Genomic DNA, 25315 nt, shown 5'->3' with positions numbered 1-25315 from the left:
ATCTCCAGCTTGCCCGAGACCAGGCAACCTGGTCCAATTCCTGCTTAAATACTTCCAGCGAGTGTCTAGATTTCCATAAAATATCGTCTCAAAGTATTTCCACCAGAGGGGACGCCTGAGTGGCTCAGTCGGTTGGGTTGTAGTTTTCTCTGATATTTTTTAGTTTTGAAGAGCGCTGAGTGTGCCCACTTTAACCCTGTTTGCCCAGCTTGTAGCCATCTCTCTTTATCCATGCACCTGTGCCAGAGCTCAATATTTCCCCCTTTCCTGTGCCTATTTTCTTCCATAATTCCAAACAGTGCCCCCCTCCCCTAAAAGGCTCATATATACCTTCTCCTCTCTGATGCTGCGTAAGGAGATAGAGAGGATTTCAAAAACTACTGTTCTAGGCCAAACACTGTATTCAGTTGGCATTAGGTAAATTTTCATTTAATCCGTCTGAGTCATTCTAATATCAAAGAGTATGTTCTAGTAGTAATAAGCTTCAGTGTCTGTGTATGAGAACACAAATACAGCATCGCTCGGAAACTCCAGCGAATGTTAGGACCCAAAGCACTTTCTAATCAGGGAGATAGGCAGGCAAGCCCGTTCTGTGAGTAATCTCAGTATATCCAAAACAAGGTTATAACTCAAATAAAAGCACATCTTCTAGGTCCCAGGTAGTTCTGTCCAATGCCTTGTTAACATGTCTTCTTTTCCTTCCCAGTTGTGTTTGTCATTGGCAGTGGAATGTACAAGAAGTTTCAACCCCAGGGTAATGTCATGGCTAAGGTTGTCAAGTGCATTGGTGTAAGTATTTCGGTAGTTCTCTCTCTCTCGAAGACATTTAGTCACCCCAAAACCTTCTACTGCCTTTAAAGTAAAATGCAATGGAGCATTGACTGTTCTTTAAACATTTTATTATTGCTCTTAGCTGTTGCGATAAACTGAAGTTTCTTATAAAACTCGCCAAACGGAAAAGGACACAAATGGAACTCAAACAGGGAGGGATAGAAAGGGATTTTGAACTGTTCAGTTAGATGGGTGGTCAAAGAAAGGCAAAGCAGAGCGACTCTCAGCGATCAAACAGGCAGTCCCTGGCTGATGTCGGTCAGGAAGGCATGAAGCCGAAGGTGGGAGTCATGGTTTCATGCTGTGTGTCATGGATCTGAAGTATGTAAAGTCTCAGGAATTAAGGCAAAGAAAATAAGTTTTTAAATGAACACACTAAATGGGGGCACCTGGAGGGCTCAGTTGTTTAAGCATCTGCCTTTGGCTCAGGTCATGAACCCAGGGTCCTGGAATCAAGTCCAACATGGGGCTCCCTGCTCAGTGGGGAGTCTGCTTTTCCCTCTCCCCTGATATGCTCTCTCTCTCTCTGGCAAATAAATCAATAAAATCTTTTAAAAATGAACAGATACACATATAAAGATTTTCACTCTAATATTTATAACAGCAAAAATTCATAACACCAAATTGCTGGAAACAGAAGAACAGTGCTGAACTCATAGTGCATCTGTCCATCTTACATAGCCATCGGAAGCCTTGTTTTCAGACTGTTTGGTGACAGGAACATGCAAGATATGGTTTCTTCTGTATGCATCTATGTGGTATATATGTCCATACGGGTATACTTAAAGGCAGAAAATAAATGTTGAGTGTAGGGAATCTTTCTAAAAAGGAGTCAAATAACTCTCCTCCCTATATAGTCTCCATTTTTTTTTTAAAGATTTTATTTATTCAACAGAGAGAGACACAGTGAGAGAGGGAACACAAGCAGGGGGAATGGGAGAGGGGGAAGCAGGCTTCCCACTGAGCAGAGAGCCCGATGCGGGGCTCGATCCCAGGACCCTGGGAATCATAACCTGAGCCGAGACCTTGGGACTCATAACCTGAGCCAAAGGCAGACACTTAACGACTGAGCCACCCAGGTGCAGCTATAGTATCCATTTTTTAAATATACAGACCATTGTGGAATCGGGGGAAATGTATCACTTATCTATTAAAAAAAAAAAAACCCACATGTGTGGATAGTCTTGGGTGAAAAGACAGCCTTAAAATAATTTTAGCCCTTTATTTGCCCTTTACTTGGCTTTATTGCATTAAATTATACATGTGTACGTTACGTCGTGAAATAAATGTGTCCTATCAAGGTCAGAAAACCTCTCTCCTCTTGTCGCTGTTCCTCCTGTACTTTCCCCTCACATGAGATCAATTCCCACTACAGATGTTTTTTTCTTTTCTTTTTTTTTTTTTTTTGACAGAGAGAGATCACAACAGGCAGAGAGGCAGGCAGAGAGAGAGGAGGAAGCAGGCTCCCTGCTGAGCAGAGAGCCCGATAAGGGGCTCGATCCCTGGACCCTGAGATCATGACCTGAACTGAAGGCAGCGGCTTAACCCGCTGAGCCACCCAGGCGCCCCCAGATGTTTTTTTCTACGCTAAAAGCAGATCTTACCAATTCTCTCTCCAAGTCCTTCCTTAACAAGGACTTGACAACTTAAACAACGAAAGAACAAGAAGAAGCTATTTAGAGTCGCAAGAATCGTACTTCCCGGTATTCTCGAATCAGCTTGTGGCTTTGAGTCCCTGCCCGGTGGTCACACGTGTGTCCCCAGCCACCTGGGGCATCGCTTTCTCTTGCTGCCTGTATGGTGGACCTGCGTCCTCAGCCTGGTAGCCACCAGCCACGAGTGGCTGTCCCATGTTTGAAATGTGGCAAGTGCAACCCGAAACTGAGTTTTAAGTTGCATTTCATTCAAATTAATCTAAATTATGTAACTTCATATAAATTTATTTCTGGATAGTGGGTTCTCAGTCTTAAATTTTAAAACCGTTGCTCCACTCAGTGAGTGGAATTAAGTATCTTTGGAACAATTTAGGTATATAAATTGACATTTCAAGATATAAATTTTATGAAAAGTAAACCCAAATCTAACATTTCTGATAAAAATTGAGCATCCACATTGAGATGTTCCAAAAGTGTAAGATATACCTTGGATTTTGAAGACTTGAAATGAAAAAAAAAATGTAGAATTTCTCATTAATTTTAATATTTGGTAGGATTAATAATTGTTTCCATAATTATTTTATGATTGATTTACCATTACTGTTAATTTATTACCTATTAAGATCATATTTGGGGTTTATTGGGTTAAATAACCGAACATATTTAAAATTAATTTCAACCTGTTTCCCTGTTACTTTTTTACACTTATATATTTTTTTATTTTAATTATTTTAATTCTGGTACAGGTTTTTTTTAAGATTTTATTTATTTAAGAGAGTGAGAATCAGAGATTTTATTTATTTATTTACTTACTTACTTATTTGAGAGCGATCTTAGAACCCTGAGATCATGACCTGAGCCAAAGGCAGATGCTTAACCGACTGAGCCACCCAGGTGTCCCTATTTCTCGTATGGTTGAGGCACTGTAGTATATCAGTTTCAGGTGTATCTGTGTATATTTTTAATACAGCTACCAGAAAACTAAAATCACAAATGGCACACATGATATTTCCATTGAATGCTCCTCTCCAGAGGGCGTGGAGAGTAAAGTGGTAACAGTGTGACTTTGTTTACCCCACTCAGAGTCTTATAGTTAGGAAGAGATTAGAAATAAATGCAGGTTATGCCTTTTTGTGTCATCGTTACACTAACGTATACAATTTTATATCCGTCTTTTCTCGGGAACACAGTTTTCCCTGAAAGGCAGTTTCATTGAAATGCATTTTCCTGGTAAAGAAGTTGGTTCTGTTTTGAAATTTGATTTCTCTTCCTTCTTTCAGTTTGCCCTCAAAAATAGGTTTAGGCACCGGAGTAAGGAGTTTCCCAAGAGGGAGCACTGGCTGGACTGGGCTCGAGAGAAATACGATGTAAGTGGTCAGTCCTGCCGTGGTGGCCCAGGGTCCCCCTCCAGGAGGCCAGCAGCCTGGGCGAGATTCCTGTGACTCAGGCCACATGCACAAAATATTCAGCGGTAGCCTTGTAAACTCGATTAGGGTTTTAAATAAGACTACGCAAGAATGTTTTTTAATTTGGAGCAGAGCTTGATAAACAACGGGTAGAATTTCTCTGGAAACCATGTTATCTTTTCATAGTTTTTCATTTGGCATAATCTGTCATTAATTATATGTGACTGTGATCACACAACTAGTTTGAAAACAGAAGAGTCGGTGGAGGGTGGGGTTTTCATTTCTTGGAAGTACATTTAACTTCTAGTAAAATGCCTTCTAAGCATTTTTAAATAACTGAAGAGTTTGGGGGTTTCTCAAAAAAAAAAAAATCTGGGGTAGGATTCCTTGGAACAATTAGTCACCTCCCAGCTTGGCTCTGGTTGCAAGTAGGTCCAGCCTAAGTCAACGTCGCTGATCACCGTGAGCGACGCAGGTCATGGCTGATTTGTCCTTTCCCCACTTCATCAACAGGAGCGGCTCATCTCTCAAATTAAGATGGTCACCAGGGTGATGTTCCTGTACATTCCGCTCCCAATGTTCTGGGCCCTGTTCGACCAGCAGGTAGTGTGACATGATGTTTCGGTACAAATGTCTGTATTTAGCAGAGGTCCAGTGGGTGCTACCACGGATTGGGTAGTAGCTAGTATTTACCTCCTAGAGACGTTCTCTTCTGGTTTCTTTTTTATGCTTCATTTATTTTTAGATCACACTGAGTTTCTTTTTTTTTTTAAGATTTATTTGAGAGAGACAGAGTGTGTATGTGCGTGTGCGCACGTGTGCCCGTGCAAGTTAGGGGAGGGTTAGAGGGCGAGAGAGAGCTCCAAGCAGACTACCTGCTGGGCATGGAGCCCAACCTGGGGCTCAGTCCCTCGACTCATGAGATCATGCCCTGAGCCAAAATCATAAGTCAGATGCTCAACCAGCTGAGCTCCCCAGGCACCCCACACTGAATTTCCTTAAAACAAAACAAAACAAAAAATTCTAGATGGTTCTTTCCACATTTCTGTTGCAAAACAATGAAGAAAATTAGGTGTGTAAAGGAGACCTGGGAAAGATTTGATCAAGGTATGTACAACTCTTACCCATCAAACTAAGAATAAAGAATTAGTTTTTCTGAAACAGTATGCTCAGAGGATGTACAATATTGCCTTTTATGGGATCCATAGAATATTTAAGCTGAGAGGGGCTTGGTACCTCTCGTGCTAAAACAGAACGCATAAGATAGCAGTGCTTTCCAGGACTGGAGATGATTGCCCAAGGCATTCTGACCAGAGCAAGGAACTGGAACCCAGCTCACCACCTTGTCGCCCTGCTCTTACTCCAGCAGATGTAGAAATTTCTCAGATTTGGGTTAAACAACTCAATGCATGGTACTCAGTAACCAAAGTTACAAGATATTGTTTCTTCTAGAAACTGGAGCTTCAAAAAAATTTATAAGGTTTTATTGTGCAGGAAGGATTATTTTTTAAAGATTATTTATTTATGAGAGAGAGAGAGAACGTGCATGAGCAGGGAGAGGGGCAGAGAGAGAGGGGGAAGCAGGCTTCCCACTGAGCAGGGGGTCAGACACAGGGCTCCATCTCCGGCCCTGAGCTGAAGGCAGTCGCTTAATCAACTGAGCCACCCAGGTGCCCCCAGGAAGGATTATTATAAGGGCAAAACATCTCTTGGAAAAAATTTGAACAAACACACCAATCTCCTTATTGCAAGTATGGGATTTAGACCAGCATCTTACTCACAGGGAGGCAAATTTGCATGTCGAGTAAAAACCAGCTCTTGGAATCAGACCTGCACTAGAAATACACTCATCGCCTTTTAGTGGTGTGCCGAGGGGGAGTCCATAACCCTCCTGGAAAGTTAATCACCTGTGACAAGGCTGTGGTGATCAAATGAGAGACTGTGGATAAAGCGATCCATGGCTGGCATCTGTTAAGAACTCAAGTATGGGGCGCCTGGGGGGCTCAGTGGGTAGAGCACGCAATTCTTGATCTCAGTGTCCCGAGTTCAAGCCCCACGTTGGGTGTAGAGATTACTTAAAAAAAAAAAAAAGAATTCAAGCAGTGGCCTATTTCCTGACTTTCCACGATGCCTTTTAAATGGAGTTGACAGATTATGTTGAAACTCATATGTGTTCAGTCCTCCATGGAAATAATCATGTGTATGTGAACAGTCCTGAGTCTCCTTTATACAAAATAGGTTGAACGTAACTAGGCTGCCCAGGTTGAAATCCATCGCCCTCTGGACGGATTTCCACTGAGGACAGCCTAGACTGTCAGAAATGGCCCTTAGGCAATAATGATGTTCTTGAAGCTGTGATGCCAGTGAACGGACGCCTCTTCCACCTTGCAGGTGACGTCATGCTTTCCAACAGGTCTCAGATGGACATCTTTGTGTTTCCTAAGGATAGCTGCATCTCAGAGTAGCGCTTTGTAGGTTCTTCATTGGGGGCGGTGTGTGGAGGGTGGGGGGGGACAACTAGATGTCATGTTACTTTCTGCAGCAGAAACACAAGGGGTTTGGTTTTACCCAGTGTTCCAGTGCAGCTGGAAGATAAACTTGATGTTGGAAAAAACATTTAAATCCCATAACACTCCAGACTTCGTTCTGGATCTGGAAAAGACTCAACCTTGGCTTGTAAAATGTTTAAACCCCCGTCCCCAAATGATGCATTGAACGTATTTGTTTTTCAGGGCTCCAGGTGGACACTGCAAGCAACAGCCATGAATGGGAAAATTGTAAGTCCGGGGTATCAAGCTTCTCTACCTCCCCTGGTCATTGCTCCTTTGCTCCAATCCCTTCGCCCCCTTTCCCCGTCATGACGTTCTTCATCCCTCCCAGCTGATCCTCTGTGGGAACCTCTCAGTAAGACTTGTCCCCCCTCTCTTTAGGGAGCTATTGAAATTCAGCCGGATCAGATGCAGGTAGGAAGAAAACACTTAAGTTGCCTTCTGAGTTCAAGTCACCTTTGAGACCACGGCTAACGGTTCATGTCCGCTCCCCCCGCAGACCGTGAACGCCATCTTGATTGTCATCATGGTCCCCATCATGGATGCCGTGGTCTATCCTCTGATTGCAAAATGTGGCCTCAATTTTACGTAGGTGACTGGCAGGTTTGGGGTGGGGTGAGGAAAGAATGTGTCCCCTTCCACCACACCACCTAGATGATGGGGTTTTTAAAGAATTATACTTGAATTAGAGGCTGCTGTGCTGATGTTTCTGGAAATTTGCCCTTAAACTGAAAGTTCTATTAACGGCAGCCAGAAAATCCTCTAATTAAAGTGTTTCATATATGTAGACAATGGACATGTTAATGTTCATCCCAAGTATCCCCTGAGCTACAGTTTCTAGAAATTAAATGTAAAAATGCAAATTAAAGGCTATATTACCTTTACCCCTCTTAGTCTTGATCATAAATAAGAGAGCATGAGATAATTTCATTTGGTGTTTCCTAGGGAAGCTAGTTTTGTTCGGGTGGGTGGTGGGAAAGGAGTGTGATCGTTCGCTCGCTGGTATGAGGCTGGCAGAGAGTCATTCTTCCCTGTGTCTCCCAGCTCCTTGAAGAAGATGACAGTTGGAATGTTCCTGGCTTCCATGGCTTTTGTAGTGGCGGCAATCGTGCAGGTGGAAATTGATGTAAGTTGCCCTCTGATGCCCCAGGGGCCTTTCCTGCAGGTCGGGTGGGGCATTCAGAAGGCATCTTTCTCCGGGACCGCAGGGAGGCCCGGGGCTAAGGCAGGGAGGTCCTGGAGCTAGGGACCATGTGGAGACGCCACAGGGGCAAAACGGTCCCTCCAGGCAGCGTGCACCGTGGGTGTTCCGCACTGTGACAGGGCAGCCGGGAGGAGGGTGGGACGGGTGTGCTTTGGCAGGGGCAGGGGGATGGCAGTAACACGGGGAGTTTCTGTGGACTCGGTTTTTGTAATGGGAGTTGGAGTTCGTAGGACTTCTTTCACAATCTGAACGCCTAGGAAGTCTGGGGAGAGGGTCATCCCTGTCAAACTGGCAGCCTTTTTAAATGTTTCAGCTGTCTTCGGGAAGATGCCTTTTGTGTTCTCGTGTTTCTAGTGATATTTGTTCGTTCACACGCCGCGGTCTTCAGTCTGCCAGATCCGCGGTGGCACCAAACCAGACTCCTGGTGTCCTTGGTGTCAGAGCAGGCTAGAAGCGGGTGTTGTGTAGTGTGTGAGACAGGAGGTAAACGCTCTCCTCCTGCTTCTCCCCCTTCTCCTTTCTCTGTCTCCTACCCTCAGTCTCTGTGTGTGTCTCTCTCTGTTTCTGTCTCTCTCCTTCCTTCCTTCTCTCTAATTTTTCTTTTTAAATTTTTAGGTGTGATAACATAGAGGGAACAAAAATTTACCATCTTACCCATGTCTCAGTGTACATTCAGTAGTGTTAAATGTGTTCACGTTATTGTGTGACTCATCTCCAGAAAACTTTTCATCTTGCCAAACAAAAACTCTGTGCCCATTGAAAAACAACGCCCCACTTCCCCTCCCCGCCCCCCACCAGCCCGGCACTCACCATTCTACCTTCTGTCTGCATGAGTTTGTCTGCTGCTGGTACTTTCTGTAAGTGGATTTGTAGAGTGCCTGTCCCTTGTGATTGGCTGATTTCACGGAGCCTGATTTCCTCGAGGTTCATCCATGTCACAGCAGGTGTCAAAATCTCCTCCTTTCTTTTTTTTTTTTTTTTTACAGTGGAATCATAGTCTACTGTTGGATGGACAGCGTTTTGTTGGTCTGTCTGTTGATGGGCATTTGAGTTGTTTTCACGTGTTAGCTACCGTGTATAGGGCTCCTGCTCATGTGGGTGTACTCGTTTGCTCCTAAACTTGGCTAGCTTTGTGCAAAATGCATTGTGAAACTAGGATAGACTTTAGAATAGAATAGGTTGCTTTAGGGACCCTGGGATTGGAGAGAGAGAGCGCTGTGGGGAAAAGGCAGGAGCCCTGAACAAATGTATGGAGGCGGGAGGCATAGATCACTTGTGAAAGGAAGTTTAGGGCACGGTCAGGCCATGGCCGTGGCTTCCAGAGTTAGAGGGGGCAACACTGGCCTCCCAGGAGAGTAGATCTCCCATGCTATAGCAAGATACACACTCATTTGGGTTGTGTTTGCTCTGACCCTCAGATAGGAGGCTTCATTTCCTGGCATCCTTCAGCCTGGAGATGTTAGGACCAAGGGCAGGCTCTCTGTGATCACTTCCCTGTTCTGTATAAACATCTTCCTCTGGGTGCTGTGAGACGAGTGATGGGAGACCTTGAGGGGGTGTTTGATCTCTTGGCCGGGACAGCTTTCCACGGCTGGAGGGTGGGGGTGCTGGTGACAGGGCCAGGCTGATCTTCAGTCAGCACGGAAGACATCACTGCCAGCTTTCTCTTATTTTGCTCAGAGAACTCTTCCAGTCTTCCCCAAGTCAAATGAAGTCCAAGTTAAAGTGTTGAATATAGGGAACAGTAACATGACGGCATCTTTTCCTGGAATGGAAGTAACACTTCCCCAGATGAGTCAAGTAAGTAGAAAGAAATGCAACTTTCTCTTTTCTCTTCTGACCTGAGTTATAATAGGCTTGGGAGACACTGATCTTCTTGATCTTTATGTAATTCCTACAAGTATGGAAGTGAACTGCCTTAGTATCTCGGTCTCTTTGGGCTTCGCACTAGACCAGTGTGCCTCAGACTTTAATGGGCATGTGAATCGCCTGGGGAATTTGTAAAATTTTGCATTTTTAACATGCTCTCAGGGGAGGGGTGCCGTGGTTGGTGCGTGGAACCACACTTTAAATAGCAAGGCTCTGTCTGTGGTTCTCTACCATTTGGCCGCCTCAGGGACATCTGGCAATTTCTGGAGACAGTTTTCAGTGTCACAGTGGAGAGCCTGCTGCTATTGGCATTTCAGAAGGAGGAAACCAGGGAGGCTGACGCACAGTTCCACAACCTAGACTTATCTGGTCCCAAATGTCAGCCCAGCCCAGGCCGGAAAGCCCTCATCTGGATGGTCAGTGGTCTGAATTAGAGGTTTTTAACCTGAACTCCACGTTAGAATCACCTGAAGAGCTCTGAAAATTCCAATAGCCCAGAGGTTTGGATTTACCTGGTCTCCTTCCTATTCAGCCACAGTGGAGAGCTGCTCCCTTGGAGTTTATGAAACTGACGATCTTATAGAAAAAAGAAAAGTTGACTTCTGGTGCCTGGAGCAGCTCGGGACTGATTTCCTCCCGGGTTATTCCTTTATCCCTGATGCTATTCTCTGCCCCATGGTAGAGATGATTTCCAGAACATGTATTTTCAGAAAAAGAAACAAAAAGTAAAGTGCTGTGCAAAAAGCCTAATTCTTGCGTAACATGAGACAACGTCATGATGGAGTCCGTGGTGGGGGAGGGACGGTGCTGAGACAAACCGACACCAGCTCCCACAAGGCATTTTTTGATGCGTGTGAACGTGAACCGAGGCAGAGCCAGACTCTATGGTATTAACTGTGACTTCTTCTCTCCCAATGCAGACAAATGATTTCATGACTTTTGCTGGAGACAAACTGACAAGTATAAACATTTCTTCTCCTGGTTCATCAGTCTATGCGGTGACTTATAACTTTGAGCAGGGCCATCGGCACACCCTTCTAGTGTGGGCCCCCAATAATTCCCAAGTGGTAAGTCATTGGACACCTACAGCTGATTCTTTACTGTGTGTGATGTCGGCGACAGAGCCTTTCAGTTGTGTGCATTGCTTTAGCCCAGGTAGTATTGTGAGAGTTAGTCCTCAAGTTCTTCCTTCTTTGAAGATACAAGTCATTTGACTTAGAAGAAAATATTGGTGGATGGGAAGGGTTAATATTCATTTGAAAATTAATTTAAAAATTTAAAAAGAACTTTTGTAGGGGAGGTGCCTGGGTGGCTCAGTCAATTAAAGTGTCTGACTCTTGATTCCAGCTCAGGTCGTGATCTCAGGGTTGTGAGATCGAGCCCTGCATCGGACTCCGTGCTGGGTGTGGAGCCTGCTTAAGATTCTTCCTATGCCTGGCCCCCACACCCTCCCTCCAAAAAAAAGAATCTGGGGGCACGGTGGAGGGTGTGTGTGAGAACATGCAAGTCACACAGAGTACATAGGTGCATTCTTAGCAACTTCTTGAGATAAAATTTTACATACATCTTAAATTGTATTCGTTAAAAAAATCACACTGGGTAATTGGAAAATTAAAACAGTCTCTGAAAAGAATATAGTGAAAATATCAGGCAAAAGCAATAAAAATACGTATGAGATGTTTCATGACAAAATATCAGCATCTAGATGGGCCATGGAGCATATTAGGAAACTGTGGAAGTAGAGTGGAACTGAGTGGAGGAGTGGGAGGTGTTCTGTGAGGTGACCTTCTGTGACCTTCTAGAAAACTGCCGTATGGAATTGACTTCTTGGTCGTGTATTTTATTAGGGAGCTCTTGAGTAATTTGTTCTCAATTCTTGGATAGTCATGTTCTGTGGAAGCACTAGAAAGCAAACATCAAAAATTGTAGAGACTCATTTCATCTCCAGGAGAATGGGGACTGAAGGACGGAGCTCTGCAAATGTTATCATACGCCCATAGCTCCTAGGATAAATGTCAACATCGCTCTCCTTCTCAAGTGCTGAAATGGTCATCTAAATTTATTCTAATGGATTAGATTTGAAAATGCTTTCTTTCTCAGGTAAAGGATGGCCTTAACCAGAAGCCAGAAAAAGGAGAAAATGGCATCAGGTATGTACTTTTCTTTAAAACTCAAGTCTTATCAGCTTCTTATGGAAGTAATACCTTCCCATAATAAAGTCCGACTGTGACAAGGCTGTAAAATGAGAGTATAGGAATTTACCCCAACAATGTAAGGCGGTTCAACGTTCTTAAAAATATCAATCGATATCATCTATCATCTTAATAAATTAAAGAGACAAATCCGTATCATCATATCCATAGATGCAGGAAAAGCATTTGATAAAATTCAGTGTCCATTCATGATTTAAAAAGAGCCCTCAGCAAACTAGTAATTGAAGGGAACTTCCTGACTCTGAAAAAGGATGTCTAAAAAACCCAAGCTACCATTATAATGAATGAAGAAAGTCTCAATGCTCTTCCCATAAGATTGTCCACACCCTCCACTCCTTTTCAACATCCTTCTGGGCACCAGTGCAATGAGACTGGAAAAAGAAGTAAAGCATCTTAACTGGAAGGAAAGAAATAAAAACTATTCCTACTTACAGATGACATAAGGACCTGCACAGGAGGTCCCAAAGACTCTACCAAAAAAGTTCATAGACTCAATAAGTGAGTTTAGATATGAGTGTAGAAATGTTACAAAATATAAGATCAACAACAAAAATCATATTTCTATATGCCAGCAATGAATGTTTGGAAACTAAAAAATTAAAACTATACAATAGCTCCCAAAAAAGACAAACTACTAGGTACAAAGCTAATAAAAACATATATGAGATTTGAGAACTAAAACTACAAAAGGCTTATGGAAGAAATTAATGACGAGTGAAATCAATGGAGAGATATGCTGGCTTCGTTGATTAGAAGGCTTAATACAGTGACAATGTCAGTTCTCCCCAGATGGACCCATAGGGTTAGTGCAATTATTTTCAAAATCATAGTGTTATTTTTCCATGATTTTTTCCAGTTTTACTGAGGTATAAATGACAAAATCAATTATATTTGAAGTGGACATTATGATTCAATGTATGTATCCACTGTGAAATATTTACCAGAGTCAAACTAACACAATCACCTTATAGTGAACTGTGTATGTGTGTGTATGTGTGTGTGATAAGAATGCTTAAGACCTAAAAAAAAAAAAAAAGAATGCTTAAGATCTAACTGCTTAGCACATTTGAAGTATACAATGTAGTATGACGTACAATCACCACATTGTACATTAGAACTTACTCATCATGGAACTAAATTTGTACCTTTCACACAACGTTTCCCTGCTTCCCACCCCACGGGTCCTGGCAATCACCAGTCTACTCTTTTTCTATGAATCCAACTGTTTTTTAGAATCCATATGTACGCGATACCATGCACTATTTGTCTTTGTCCGGCTCGTTTTCACTTACTGTTTCTAGGTTCATCTATGTTGTCACAATGGCAAGTTTGCCTTCTTTTTAGTGGCTGAGTAATGTGTCATTTTAATATATACATATAGATATGTAGATGTAGGTGAATTCGATTTCATTCAAACTGAAAACATTTATTCTGCAAATCTCACTGTTAAGAGAATGAAAAAGGTAAGCTACATGCTGGTATAAAATATTTACAAATCACATATCTGACTAAGTATCTGCATCCAGAATATATAAAATACTCTCGAAACATAATAGTAAGGAAATAACCGAGTTTAAAAAGAGCAAAAGATTTAGACATTTCACCAAAGATATACAGATGGCAAAGAAGCACATGAAAACAGGCTTGACATCATTGGCCATTAAAAAATATAAATTAAAACCACAGTGAGTTGCATGACATACTTATTAGATGGATTTAATCATTTTTTTAAACTGACAATACCAAATACTGGGGAGGAGACAGGGCAACCAGAACTCCCATGCTCTAGCTAACGGGAGTGCAAAATGGTACAGCCATTCTGAAAAACAGTGAGGCAGTTTCTTATAAAGTTAAGGGTATATTTACCACACAACCCAGCTATCCAGTTCTCAGGTATTTATCCTAGAGAAATGCAAACTTATGTCAACATAAGAACCTAAACATAAATGTTCATAGAAATTCTATTCGTAATTGCCAAAGATTGGAAGTCACCCAATGACCTTGAGTGGGTGATGGATCAACAGACAATTGACTATAGACTATACTACATCCATACAACAGAACAGTCCTTAGGAAAAAGGAACTAGTGATACAGGCAATATAAATTAATTTCAAACGTATTTGCCATGAAAGAAGCCTGTCTCAAAACTTACATAGCTACTGTGTAATTCCATTTATGTGACATTCTGGAAATGCCCCCCCACCAACAAAAGATAAGAATGTGGGAACAGATCAGTGGTTGCCTTGGGTTAGGAGTGGAGGAGAGGTTTGGCTGTGGGTCTGCATGAGGGAGACGCAGGGGCTGATGGAACTGGTCCATATCTTGGCAGTGATGGTGCTTCTCTGAATCCAGACATGTGTTCAAATTCATAGAACTGTACACCAAAAAGCCAATTTACTGTAAATATGCTTTTTAACAAAGATTTTATTTATTTATGTGAGAGAGAGCATGAGGGGGGTAGGGTTAGAGGGAGAAATAGACTCCCTGCTGAGCAGGAAGCCCGATGCAGGGCTCGGTCCCAATCTTGGGACTCTGGGATCAGGACTTGAGCTGAAGGCAGATACTTCACCAACTGAACCACTCAGGCAAACCTGAAAATACACTTTTTAAGTAAGATTAGAAAATCTGAATAAATTGGGGGAGAAACGAGGATAGGGCTCCTATTGGCCTCAACTCTTACAGCCAATCTCTGTTTCCCTGTGACACTCATTAACAATTTCAGATTTCAGCTTTTACCAGTTACCGGTGAAACATGAACTAGTGGAGGGAAAGTGTATGATTAGGAGGATGAATATTAACTTACTAATGGAAATTGTGAAGAAATGGAATTAACTTTTCATCTCTCTTTACCTCTGGCTCGTTTCACATTGTTAACATTTGTAATGTTTATCTTCGTGTGTTCTCCATGTGCTAGGTCAATTCTACAAATGATTAATAGACAGGACTTACAAGTTGAATATCAAAATATTAGTCACAATGCACTAAAAGCCTGAAAGGGAAGGAAATGTAACTTTATATCCTTGAAAATATATCCTTAAATGGAAATGTTCTGAATGTCAAGGTTAATTGGAATAGCCTATTACATACCCTGAATTGTTCCATAGTTCTACATCTTTAAACCAAGGTTTTCTTGCACAGCTTTTGGGTTTTCCTGTGACTCACTTGGCCTCTTGTTGACAAAAGCATATGAGCCTTTACCTCCTGGGTGATCCAGAGAATGGACCCAGGGAATTCACCTTCCTCTTTGAGAACCAACTCTTCAGCATGCCCTTTGATGTAACGAGGGTATTTTGCTCTGTAGTCCTGTGATGCCACTGTCCTCACAGAATTTTTACCATTTGTCCAGGTTAGTGTCTTTCTTTCATGAATTCTGGGTCACCTTTCTTGTTTGGCTGCAAATTTGTGCTCAGATATCTGACCGAGAAAATCTGTGAGGCAATTTGCAAGTCCTTGCTTGCCCAAAAATGCCTTTCTGTTCTCCTGCTTAGTCATAGGTTGGCCGCCATTTTCTTCCCAGAGTCCTGGAGGCTTGTCTCTATTGGCATCCAAAACCCAATTGTGCTCAAACACACACACACACACACACACACACACACACACACACACACACACCATCTGCCACTCTCTGTAGTTGATTTAATTTCCCCCTCACCAAGCTTTGGGGATCTTCTTTCTCCTTGATGTTCTCACATATCTCTGTAGTAAAACTACATGTGAATAGTAGCCAGCACTGTGTATGTTCTTTTGATTTTTGGTTCCTTCTCATTTTCTTTGTTCTCTTCTGTATGAGTTTGCTAAGGCTGCCATCACAAGGTACCACAGGCTGGAAGGCTTAAACAACAGAAAATTATTTCCTCATGATTCTGGAGGCTTGAAGTCCAACAACAAGGCAGTGGCTAGATTAGTTTTGTCTGAGGCCTCTCCGCTTGCCTTAGAGAGAGTTGCCTTCTCTGTCTTTACATGGTCTTTCTTCTGTGTGTCTGTGTCCTGATCATCTCTTCTTCTAAGAACACAAGTGATCTTGGATCCCTCATGACTTCATATTACCTCTTGAAAGGCCCTGCCTCCAGGGGCTCCTGGGTGGCTCAGTCAGTTAAGCATCTGCCTTTGGCTCAGGTCATGATCTTGGGATCCTGACATCAAGCCCCACGTCAGGCTCTGTGCTCAGTGCAAAGTCTGCTTTTCCCTCTCCCTCTACCCCTCCCCTGTCTCACACACGCATGCACACACATTCTCTCTCTCAAATAAATAAAATTTTGAAAAAAGAATAAAGACCCTACCTCCAAATAGAGTCACATTCTGAGGTCCTAAGGGTTAGAATTTCAACATATGAATTGGGGGAGGGGTGGAGATACAATTCAGCCCATGACATCTTCTTTGTGTCTTCTGGATTGTTCTTCTGTCCTGCACACATGCATATACGTACAGCTGTCCTAGCAGACCTGGAAGGAAATCCTCTGATGCTGGTCATCTGGCCCTTTCCTAATCTTTGCATCTGAGTCTCTGAGCTGGAAGTACCTCTGGGATGTCCTCCGTGGCTCAGAACCATCGTTTTGATTTCTTCAGAAATGTCTCCAAAACTTTGGAAACTTCGAACAGTCTAAATTGTGGTACCCTTTCTTGTTCTCGTGCTATGCTAAAGCTTCATTCTTCTTTAAAATTTTCTTTGTTGAGATCTTGGGAAAGGACACATCAAATCAGCAACATTTTACCCCACCAACCCACTCATGTAGTAAAAGATAAGCCAGAAACTTTTTTCTTTTAATTGGCATCATCATATCTTCCGTGGATCAAAGATTGATTATTTCAGCAATGTCCAAGAGACAATCCATAAAATAGGGAAGTTCTGAAAAACCAATGTCAGAAACTAACTGATAAATAGAACAACTTTGAGAAAGTCAGGAGGTTGGATTTTGGAATAATATATGAATTAAAGAAAGAGTAGAGAGAATGTTAAACAAAGTGGAATCATTTTAATTATGTGGTATCTAAGTTGCAAGACTTCTGTGGACTACCTTCAACAGGGTCCTTTAAGTAAAGCGACAGGGGCATCTGGGTGGCTCAGTTGGTTAAGTATCAGACTCTTGATTTCAGCTCAGGTCATGATATCAGAGACATAAGATCAAGGCCTGCACTGTGCTCCATGTTGAGCATGGAACCTACTAAAGTTTCTCTCTCCCCACTCTCCATTTGCCCCTCCCTCCAATTACACATGCTTGCTCACTCTCTCTCTCTCAAAAAAAAAAAAAATGACAATACTGGCGTCAAAATTGGTTGAGAATTTGATATTGATCTTTCTCATGAATTTTTTAACATTACATATTGCTATATATGATTATATTTACAAACAATGTTCTTGAGCATGTTTTTAAACTTAATATATTATGGTCCTGTGTGTGTTCTGCAATATTATATATTATAAAGTATAGTATAAAATATTTTAATACTTATCCATATTTCTATAAGTATCCCTTATCCACTCACACAAACCACTATATAATATTCCATTGCATGTACATACCACAATTTATTTACCCATTGTTCAAGGAAATTTAGGTTGCTTCCATTTTTCCAAACAGTACTCCAATTCCCATTCATATATATATATATACATATATATATATATTTTTTTTTTTGTCCCCATGTACAAAGTTTCTCTAGAGAGGTGGCCTTTAAAGCTTTTATCATGGGGTGCCTGGGTGGCTCAGTTAGTTGAACAATTGCTTTCGGCTCAGATCATGATCTCAGAGTCCCGGGCTCGAGTCCCGCATTAGGCTCCCAGTTCCACGAGGAGTCTGCTTCTCCCTCGGACCTTCTCCCCCTCATGCTCTCTCTCACTTTCTCTCTCTCAAATAAATAAACTAAAAAATCTTTATAAAGCTTTTACCACATCCAAAAAAATATTTAAGCATACACCTATAATGCATGAACATGGTATCTGTTAAAAATTACATATAATTATTATACCAAATTAATTTGAGCATTATAAGTAATTTAAAAATATATTAAGAGAATGAGAAAAAATTTTAAAATTTTACAAGTATTTTTATTCACTGGTGGTACAAAAATCATTAATGTAGATGACGTGATTATATATGCTTCATTAATTTCTAAAAAGCTCAATTTCAGATTTAGAAAAATCTAGGCATAGGCTTAGTTTTAAGTTCGGTTCATTTCAAGCCTTGGTTTCCATGACTGTCATACTGAAAAAGATCCTTCAAGGAGGGAGTATGGTCATAAGTAGATTAAAGAGAAATCTTCATTTAAAGGTAGTTGTGGGTTTATTAAAATCATTTTGGTACTGAGACAACCAGATACCCACATGCAGAAGACTGATGTCAGACCCTACCTGAGACCACACACAAAAAAGTACGCAGTGGATCATAAACCCAATATAGCTAAAACAATAAAATTTATAAAGGAAAAATAACAATAAATCTTTGTGACCTGGGGTTAGACAGCAGTTTCTTGGATACGAACCCAAAAAAAAATAGTCACTTGGACTTTGTCACATGGAGAGCTTTCGTGCTACAAGTGATACCATCATGACAATGAAAAGACAGCTCACAGAATGAGAGAAAATATTTGCAATCATATAATTGATAAGAGATTCTGAATACAGAAAGAACTCTTCCTGCTCAAAAGTAAAAAGACAAATAACCCAATATTTTAAATGGGCAAAGCAAAGAAACAAAGAGACATTTCTCAGGCGCCTGGGTGGCTCAGTGTGTTAAACATCTGCCTTCAGCTCAGGTCATGATCTCAGGGTCCTGGGATCGAGCCCCGCATCGGCAGGGAGTCTGCTTTTCCATTTCCTGCTCCCCCCTTCTTGTGCTCTCTCTCTGTGTCAAATAAATGAATGAAATCTGTAAAAAAAAAAAAAAAAAAAAAAAAAAAGAGAGAGAGAGAGAGAAAGAGAGAGATGTCTCCAAAGAAAACACAGAAAAAGTCAAAAAGTCTAGGAAAGATGCGCAACATCATTAATTATTGGGGAAATGAGAATCAAAACCACACTGAGGTACCACTTCACACTCACCAGGCTCTAACCAAAAACCAAAACAAAAGCAACCAAAAAACCGGTAATAACTTGAAACCTAAGTTCAAGGATTTCAAGTGTGGTGGGGATGTGGGCAAATCAGAAGACTTCTACACTGCTGGTGGGAATATAGAATGATAAAATGATGCAGACAATTTGAAAAACTGTTCCTCAAAATGTTAAACAGAGAGGTACCCTACGAGCCAGCCATTTCACTTGGAGATGTCCACCCAACTATGCAGCTCCTGCTGGCCTGGGTCAGGAGTCCATTCTCCGTGAGGCACCTGTCACACTACACCAGGTCAAACGCCCAGGGACTTTAGGGCCTGAGCTTAATTCGGAGAAATGTTGTCCCAGTACCTAGAATTTGACCAATATTACTTGTCGCCACAAAGCCGATGAAATGTGGCCACATGTTTTAGGAATGTACGGGTTAAATTGTTGTCTGCAGTCCTTGGGTGTACAGTCTTATGACTGCCCATCCTTTAAATTGGATAATCTGCTGAAAGCTTTCCCTCAGCTGTCCAGGAAAAATCCACTAGTCGCATTGGGGGCAGCACCCTTCTGGCTGGTGTGCCGTAAGAGCGTCAGGGTCTCCTAGAGCCTGGAACACTAAAGGAAGGGATCCAATCTTCTGTCCACACTGTCGCCATCTTTATGGTCCTTTGAAGGCAAGCCACTTAGGCATAGAGGACTTTGCAGCCCCTGGAAGCCTTGAGACCTGGCACCAAGGCTGTGGGTGCTACACTCCCATCTGAGCTCTAGAAGAGCGCCGGTCACCATCGCTCCAGGTCCTGCAGACACAGAACTCCCTCTTGGAGGTGAGCTCCCCAAAAGTGTTTCTGGTTGCCAGACCGACCCTTTTGTTCCTCTCCACTCTTTGGGGTCCTTCCCTGCTCAGGCTCCTAGAGGTAAAGGACAGAAAATGGCCTTCCATCCCCAACCCCCAGAAAGAAGCCCGGACGGAGACTGTTCGGGTACTAAGCAACTTCTACTTCGATCCTTTAGTTCTAAAGCTTCTGAGCAAGGGACACAAAGCGTTGCCTTCTTAAAGGGGGAACCAGTTCCTGTTTCCATCCAGGCTAATATCCCAACACACCATTGAACTAGCTCCTAGTTACCAGGCGCTCAGAATAGGTCCAGCAGAAGACTGTGGTCAGCTCTTGTGGGTGTGTTCTCATGAGTGTGTGAACAATGACAAACCTGGGGTGGCTTCCTTCTGCCTTTATAAGTCTAGAATTCTTCCATAAACATCTTAAGTCCCTTCCAAAAGAGATCACAGTCCAAGTTCAGGGGCATATACTGTGACCTAAATAAAGTACCCCTTGGTCCAGTCACAAGACGGATGGTTTTCTGTTTCAGATTTATAAACAGTTTTGATGAGAGCTTCAACATCACCATGGGCGACAAGGTTTATGTGAATGTCACCAGTCACAATGCCAGCGAGTATCAGTTTTTTCCTTCGGGCGTGTAAGTACCTCCCTGGACACTGTGCTCCCAAGTTCAAGGATTTCAAGTATTTTTCCTTAAACACTACATTGAAGCTGTTAATACCAGGAAAGTTAACCTATATCATTCTTTCTTCCCACAGAAAACACTTCACAATAAGCTCAACCCAACAGATTCCGCAACAGTGTAAAAGAAATTTCCAATCATCCAACCTTGAATTTGGTAGTGCGTTCACCTATGTCATTGGAAGGACGGTCAGTGAGTCATTCTGTTAAATCAGAAGTTCTACTCAAACATTTAGGACCTGGTCATGACTGAAATGGAGGAACATTAGCATCTGTGTTTTAAACGGGCTTCGAATTCATTCAGTTGGCCACTAGTTCTTTAACTTACTATTGACTTCAGTGTGCTGTTATTTTTAGAATAAAAATAAACAGACAACTGAGGCTGACTAAAAGCCCACGTTGACCAGCATCTGATGCCTCTTCCTAGACTATTTACATGGACTTACAAACTTTGAGTTCAAAGAGATGGCAATGTTTTAAACAAACCCTGACTTCCACTCTACTCTCTGATTTAAGAGAAAAACGCTAGTGAACAGATTTTCAAAACCAAGGCCATTTCATCATGTGGACAAAAGGCACTGTTGCGTAATTAAAAAGGGTATAAGGGCTCGTATTGCATAGAACGCTGGGTGTGGTGCATAAAGAGTGAATGTTGGAAAACTGAAAAAGATAAAATTAAGAGGTTAAATAAATAAATAGATAAGTAAATTAAAAGTGTATTTATTTGACAAATCGTATGACATGGTTCTAGAAGTCCAAGCTCCATTTGCCTGTTTGAGCAGTTTTTATTCTAGAAGCAATTCTCCATTTTAATATCTTCTCTCTTCTGCCTTATTGGTTTAGGATACCGGCTGCCCTGAACTGCACATCTTTGAAGATATTTCACCCAACACAGTTAACATGGCTCTGCAGATCCCACAGTATTTCCTCCTCACCTGCGGCGAGGTGGTTTTCTCTGTCACGGGACTGGAGTTCTCATATTCTCAGGTCTCTTGGTCATTGTTTCTACCACCCTTCCCCTACCCCCCACCCCTGTTGGGACCTAACTTCAATAAGCAATATATTTACAGTTTAAAAGATTCTGGGGGGAGGAGGGAAGCATAATGCTAGAAAGCATTATGGTATCTTCCATCAAACAAGGTGTTTGAGATCCCCCAAGTCATGTTTTTATCAAGTAATAATATGACTCTGTTTAACTTCTTGGGTGCATGTATCATATGACTCTGCATTCCCACATCCTATACCGGAGATTTACAGCCCTGAGAGGGGAAAGCTGTATTAATGATCGTGACCAGGGCCACGATAGGAAGCAGAGTCTATGTTCTGAAACAACTAAATGATATCAGCTGTTCATTATGGTGTTCATTTCTGCGTTGTGTCCTCATAATCGTTAAGGCTCAGGTGAGATTTCTTCATAGCTACCAGTAAACATGCTGGTTAAAGACTAGCTTTTAAAAGTTAAAAGATGTTGCTTTCAACTGTTCAAGATGAGACTCATGAGGTAAATTCTGCTGATCAGAAGCTAGTTTCTCAACAATTTCATCAAAATACAGTTAAGGTCATTGTGACCCTACAACGCCTAGCACCTTTAAGTCTTGCGGTAAAGATCATAAATATGAGTTGGACAGTCCCTTTCTGTGATGACCTCACAATCGAGTAAAATGACATATCATAGGTGACAAGAGGGGTGTCATGACGTGACAGGGAAGCTCACAGCAGAGCAAGCTCCTGGCCCAGAGAGTAGCCTCCATTTAGGGGAAAGAGAATGGGATGGATGGCTCTGCTTGGAAACTCTTCTGTAGACATAGAATTGATTCATCTATAGATTTGCCCATTTAACTCAGGACAACAACGTTGTGAGGATGTGGAGAGTGGGAAACAAGGAATTCTTGTATTTCGTACATGAGTGTTTGGGGTGTCTTGTTATCCAAGTGATAAGCCTTTTTATATGTGAGCCCACATATTAATGCGAAACCCACTTTTGATGCGCATTTTTAGGGCGGACTGCCCAACTGAATGCATCGGTAAGTTGTATTCTCCAGCTGTGCCGTTGCCATTTAGAGACTGACTATGTGTTGTTTCCCCAGGCCCCCTCCAACATGAAGTCAGTGCTTCAAGCAGGATGGCTGTTGACAGTGGCTGTGGGCAACATAATTGTGCTTATCGTAGCAGGAGCAGGCCAGTTCAGCGAACAGGTACGGGGTGGGGAAAGAGACTGTGTGTGTCTGTGGTCATCATGACGACTCTCCCTCACCACCTCTGTATACACATGGTCATCTAAGCTAATGGTTGAATAAAACCAGCCAGAGAGGGTGATGGCCAAATGCGTTTTTGGCCAAATGTGTGCCAATTCTTTGTATTTCTACTTAGTTGTGTATAGTTAGATAGTGACAGACAAAATACCAAGATTTGCCTTAACATACCTATAACCTTATATGGTTTACTATCAAAGGAAAGATCTTTCCTAGCTTCTGTGAATGTTGCATAATGGCCCCAAGCCAGACATGTTTTCCAGAAAGTTTCATGTTACCTAAAGTTAGAACCCTTCTGAGGGTAGTTGTAATTTTTCCAGCTAGTATAAAATGAGAGCGTCTCTGAAACTGAAACCCTCTCCTTTAGCATTTCAGTATTTGTTTTGTAAGGGGGTCGTCCCTTACCCTATCAGTTTGTTCACTTCCCCCTCCAAGTCCCATCAGAGCACGCACCCCTGCTGTGAGCTCGTAATGTGGGGGTCTTAGAACACTTCTCTGCATGTTATTTTTTGCTCAAGAGTACTGTGTGCTGCTCTGTTGGTCCCCATCCTTCTAGAGGACAGCTCTGTCCCTTAACATGGGTTTTTCAGAAATTTTCTCTCATCCTCCCAGAGTCTTGGTTTCTGCCCTCCCATGCGGTTCCAAAAAAATGTTATCTTTGTACTTGGGCATTCAAGAAAAGCCGGCCATTCCGTATCTATGGTAGTCACCTACCAATTCTCCATCACAGTTCAATTGCAGAGCACCTCCTACCTAGACATAGCAAGAAAATGTACTTCCAAAGCACACTGTACCATAACCTGTGTTGTTTTTGTTTTTTTCTTGCTCCAACTCTAATTCCTTCCAAGTGGGCTGAGTACGTTCTATTCGCGGCGTTGCTCCTGGTGGTCTGCGTGATATTTGCCATCATGGCCCGGTTCTATACTTACGTCAATCCAGCGGAGATTGAAGCCCAGGTTGATAATGAGGATGAGAAAAAGAACGTGAAGATGAATATATATTCCACAATACCTCCCGTCTCACAGACACAGATGTGAATGTCAGGAAGCAAGTGGAGGATGGACTGGGGTCCAGAACATGCCCTGACTTCTGTCCCCTGGTGGCAGGACACTCTGATGGGGAAGACTTTGGAATTGTGAACCAAGAAAGCTCTTTTCCAAGCAGCCAGCAATGAACCTAAACCTCGGGAAGAAGTCTTTTTCTTTTAAGAAAAGTCACATTTAAAGCATGTACGCACACACACATACACACTCATTTCTACGATGGTGAATCCATACCCTGCCTTTAACTCCTTTTCTACCACATAAATGAAGTTGTTTTGGACTAACTAGTCATTTTCTGAAAGAGTGGCAAAGTTGTATATTGTTTGCATTCTAACTCTCTTTGGAAACACTGTTAAGTGAGGCAGGAGCCGGTGTGAAAAGTGAATTTACATGCTTTAGAATGGCATGTGATAAGCACCAGCTAGTATTAATGGATAACGTTACCTTTTGTTTTTTTGTTTTTTTTTCCCATGCCCTACCTCTTCTTAAATTTTGTGTGACTCAAAAGACCACTCAAGTAATGGCCAGTAATGATTTTTTGGAGTTTCAAAGATGAAATACATTCCTGTTCTTACGAATAGGAGTCTGTAAGTTTTGGGGGTAGGATAAGAAATCTGTGTCCCGATTCTAAAAGTTGTGTGCACTCGATAAAATGGCATCAGAAGTTGGAAAACAGTATGAACAAAAGCAATGTCCACATACAATAAATTCCAGGAACGTGAAATATCAAGGTTTGTTTCTTCCTGGTCCTCTTTTTTCCCTGGGGAAATAGATACCCAAGATTCTCTTCAATTACTTAGAATTGTGTATGTGCATATGTTTGTCCCACCTTGAAGTGTTTTTCTCAATACAACCATTTTTTCTGCTCAAAAAAAATTCCTTTTTAAAAAAACATTTATTTCTTTTGTGGGGGGGGCTCACGTGGAGCGGCAGAGAGAGAGAATCTCAAGCAGATTCTGTGCTGAGTGCAGAGCCTGATGCAGGGATCGATCCCATGACCCTGAGATCATGACCTGAGCTGAAATTAAGAGTCGGATATTTAACCAACTGAGCCACCCGGGCACCCATCAAACAAAAATTCTTATAAAATAGTGTAAATTATTCATGCTTGATTCGTCCTATCAGTACTTCTTTCAGGTATCAGACCCAGAGTAGTTCTACTTTGTCCCTCTGACAAAAACAAGCAGCGGTTCTCAAACTTTCGCACAGCTCTGAACACCGGAACTTGCTCATGTGATCCATCCAGAGGAAGGGCCCGTGGTGGACTTCCAAGATGCTTCATGCACAAACTCTTCATTGCACTGTGGACGTGGACTGAAGGGGAGGCTCCAAACCCAGAGTGAGAAACACGATGTGAGTCAAACCCTGCTGAAGGCCTTTCCTACCCTTCGGATCAAGCCCTCCTTCCTTCACTGAGGCTTACAAGACTTTATTTATTTATTTATTTATTTATTTATTTATTTATTTATTTGACAGAGACACAGCGAGAGAGAGAGAACACAAGCGGGGAGTGGGAGATGGAAAAGCAGGCTTCTTGCTGAGCAGGGAGCCCGATGCGGGGCTCGATCCCAGGACGCTGGGATCATGACCTGAGCTGAAGGCAGACCAGGGCTCCAGTGCGGAGCTCTCGCTGGCCGTGTCTGCTCTTGCCTGTCACTGCAAGAGAACGGATCCTGGATCCTCTAGAGATATTCTCATCCTACGTGTCCGCGCAGCGGCTGCATGACACGGGGCGAGTCTTG

At 42.3% G+C, this 25315-nt stretch overlaps 1 protein-coding gene across 1 annotated transcript in view; it reads left to right on the top strand.

Moving 5' to 3' along the window:
• SLC15A1 (solute carrier family 15 member 1) overlaps window positions 1-24303 on the top strand; it is a 45213-nt gene extending 20910 nt beyond the window's left edge. The window contains exons 9-23 of the mRNA XM_047720277.1: window positions 707-789; window positions 3767-3853; window positions 4406-4495; window positions 6625-6669; window positions 6823-6855; window positions 6941-7029; window positions 7486-7567; window positions 9326-9445; window positions 10435-10581; window positions 11615-11664; window positions 20127-20234; window positions 20356-20467; window positions 21122-21265; window positions 22366-22473; window positions 23379-24303. Of these exons, the coding sequence (XP_047576233.1) occupies window positions 707-789; window positions 3767-3853; window positions 4406-4495; window positions 6625-6669; window positions 6823-6855; window positions 6941-7029; window positions 7486-7567; window positions 9326-9445; window positions 10435-10581; window positions 11615-11664; window positions 20127-20234; window positions 20356-20467; window positions 21122-21265; window positions 22366-22473; window positions 23379-23567 (1487 nt within the window). The 3' untranslated portion in view covers window positions 23568-24303. The remainder of the gene's footprint in view (window positions 1-706; window positions 790-3766; window positions 3854-4405; window positions 4496-6624; window positions 6670-6822; window positions 6856-6940; window positions 7030-7485; window positions 7568-9325; window positions 9446-10434; window positions 10582-11614; window positions 11665-20126; window positions 20235-20355; window positions 20468-21121; window positions 21266-22365; window positions 22474-23378) is intronic.
• The last annotated feature ends 1012 nt before the right edge of the window (window positions 24304-25315 follow it).

Source organism: Lutra lutra, chromosome 3 (assembly GCF_902655055.1).
Source record: "Lutra lutra chromosome 3, mLutLut1.2, whole genome shotgun sequence".
Classification (NCBI taxonomy): Eukaryota; Metazoa; Chordata; class Mammalia; order Carnivora; family Mustelidae; genus Lutra; species Lutra lutra.
This window is presented reverse-complemented; position numbering and strand designations above follow the sequence as displayed.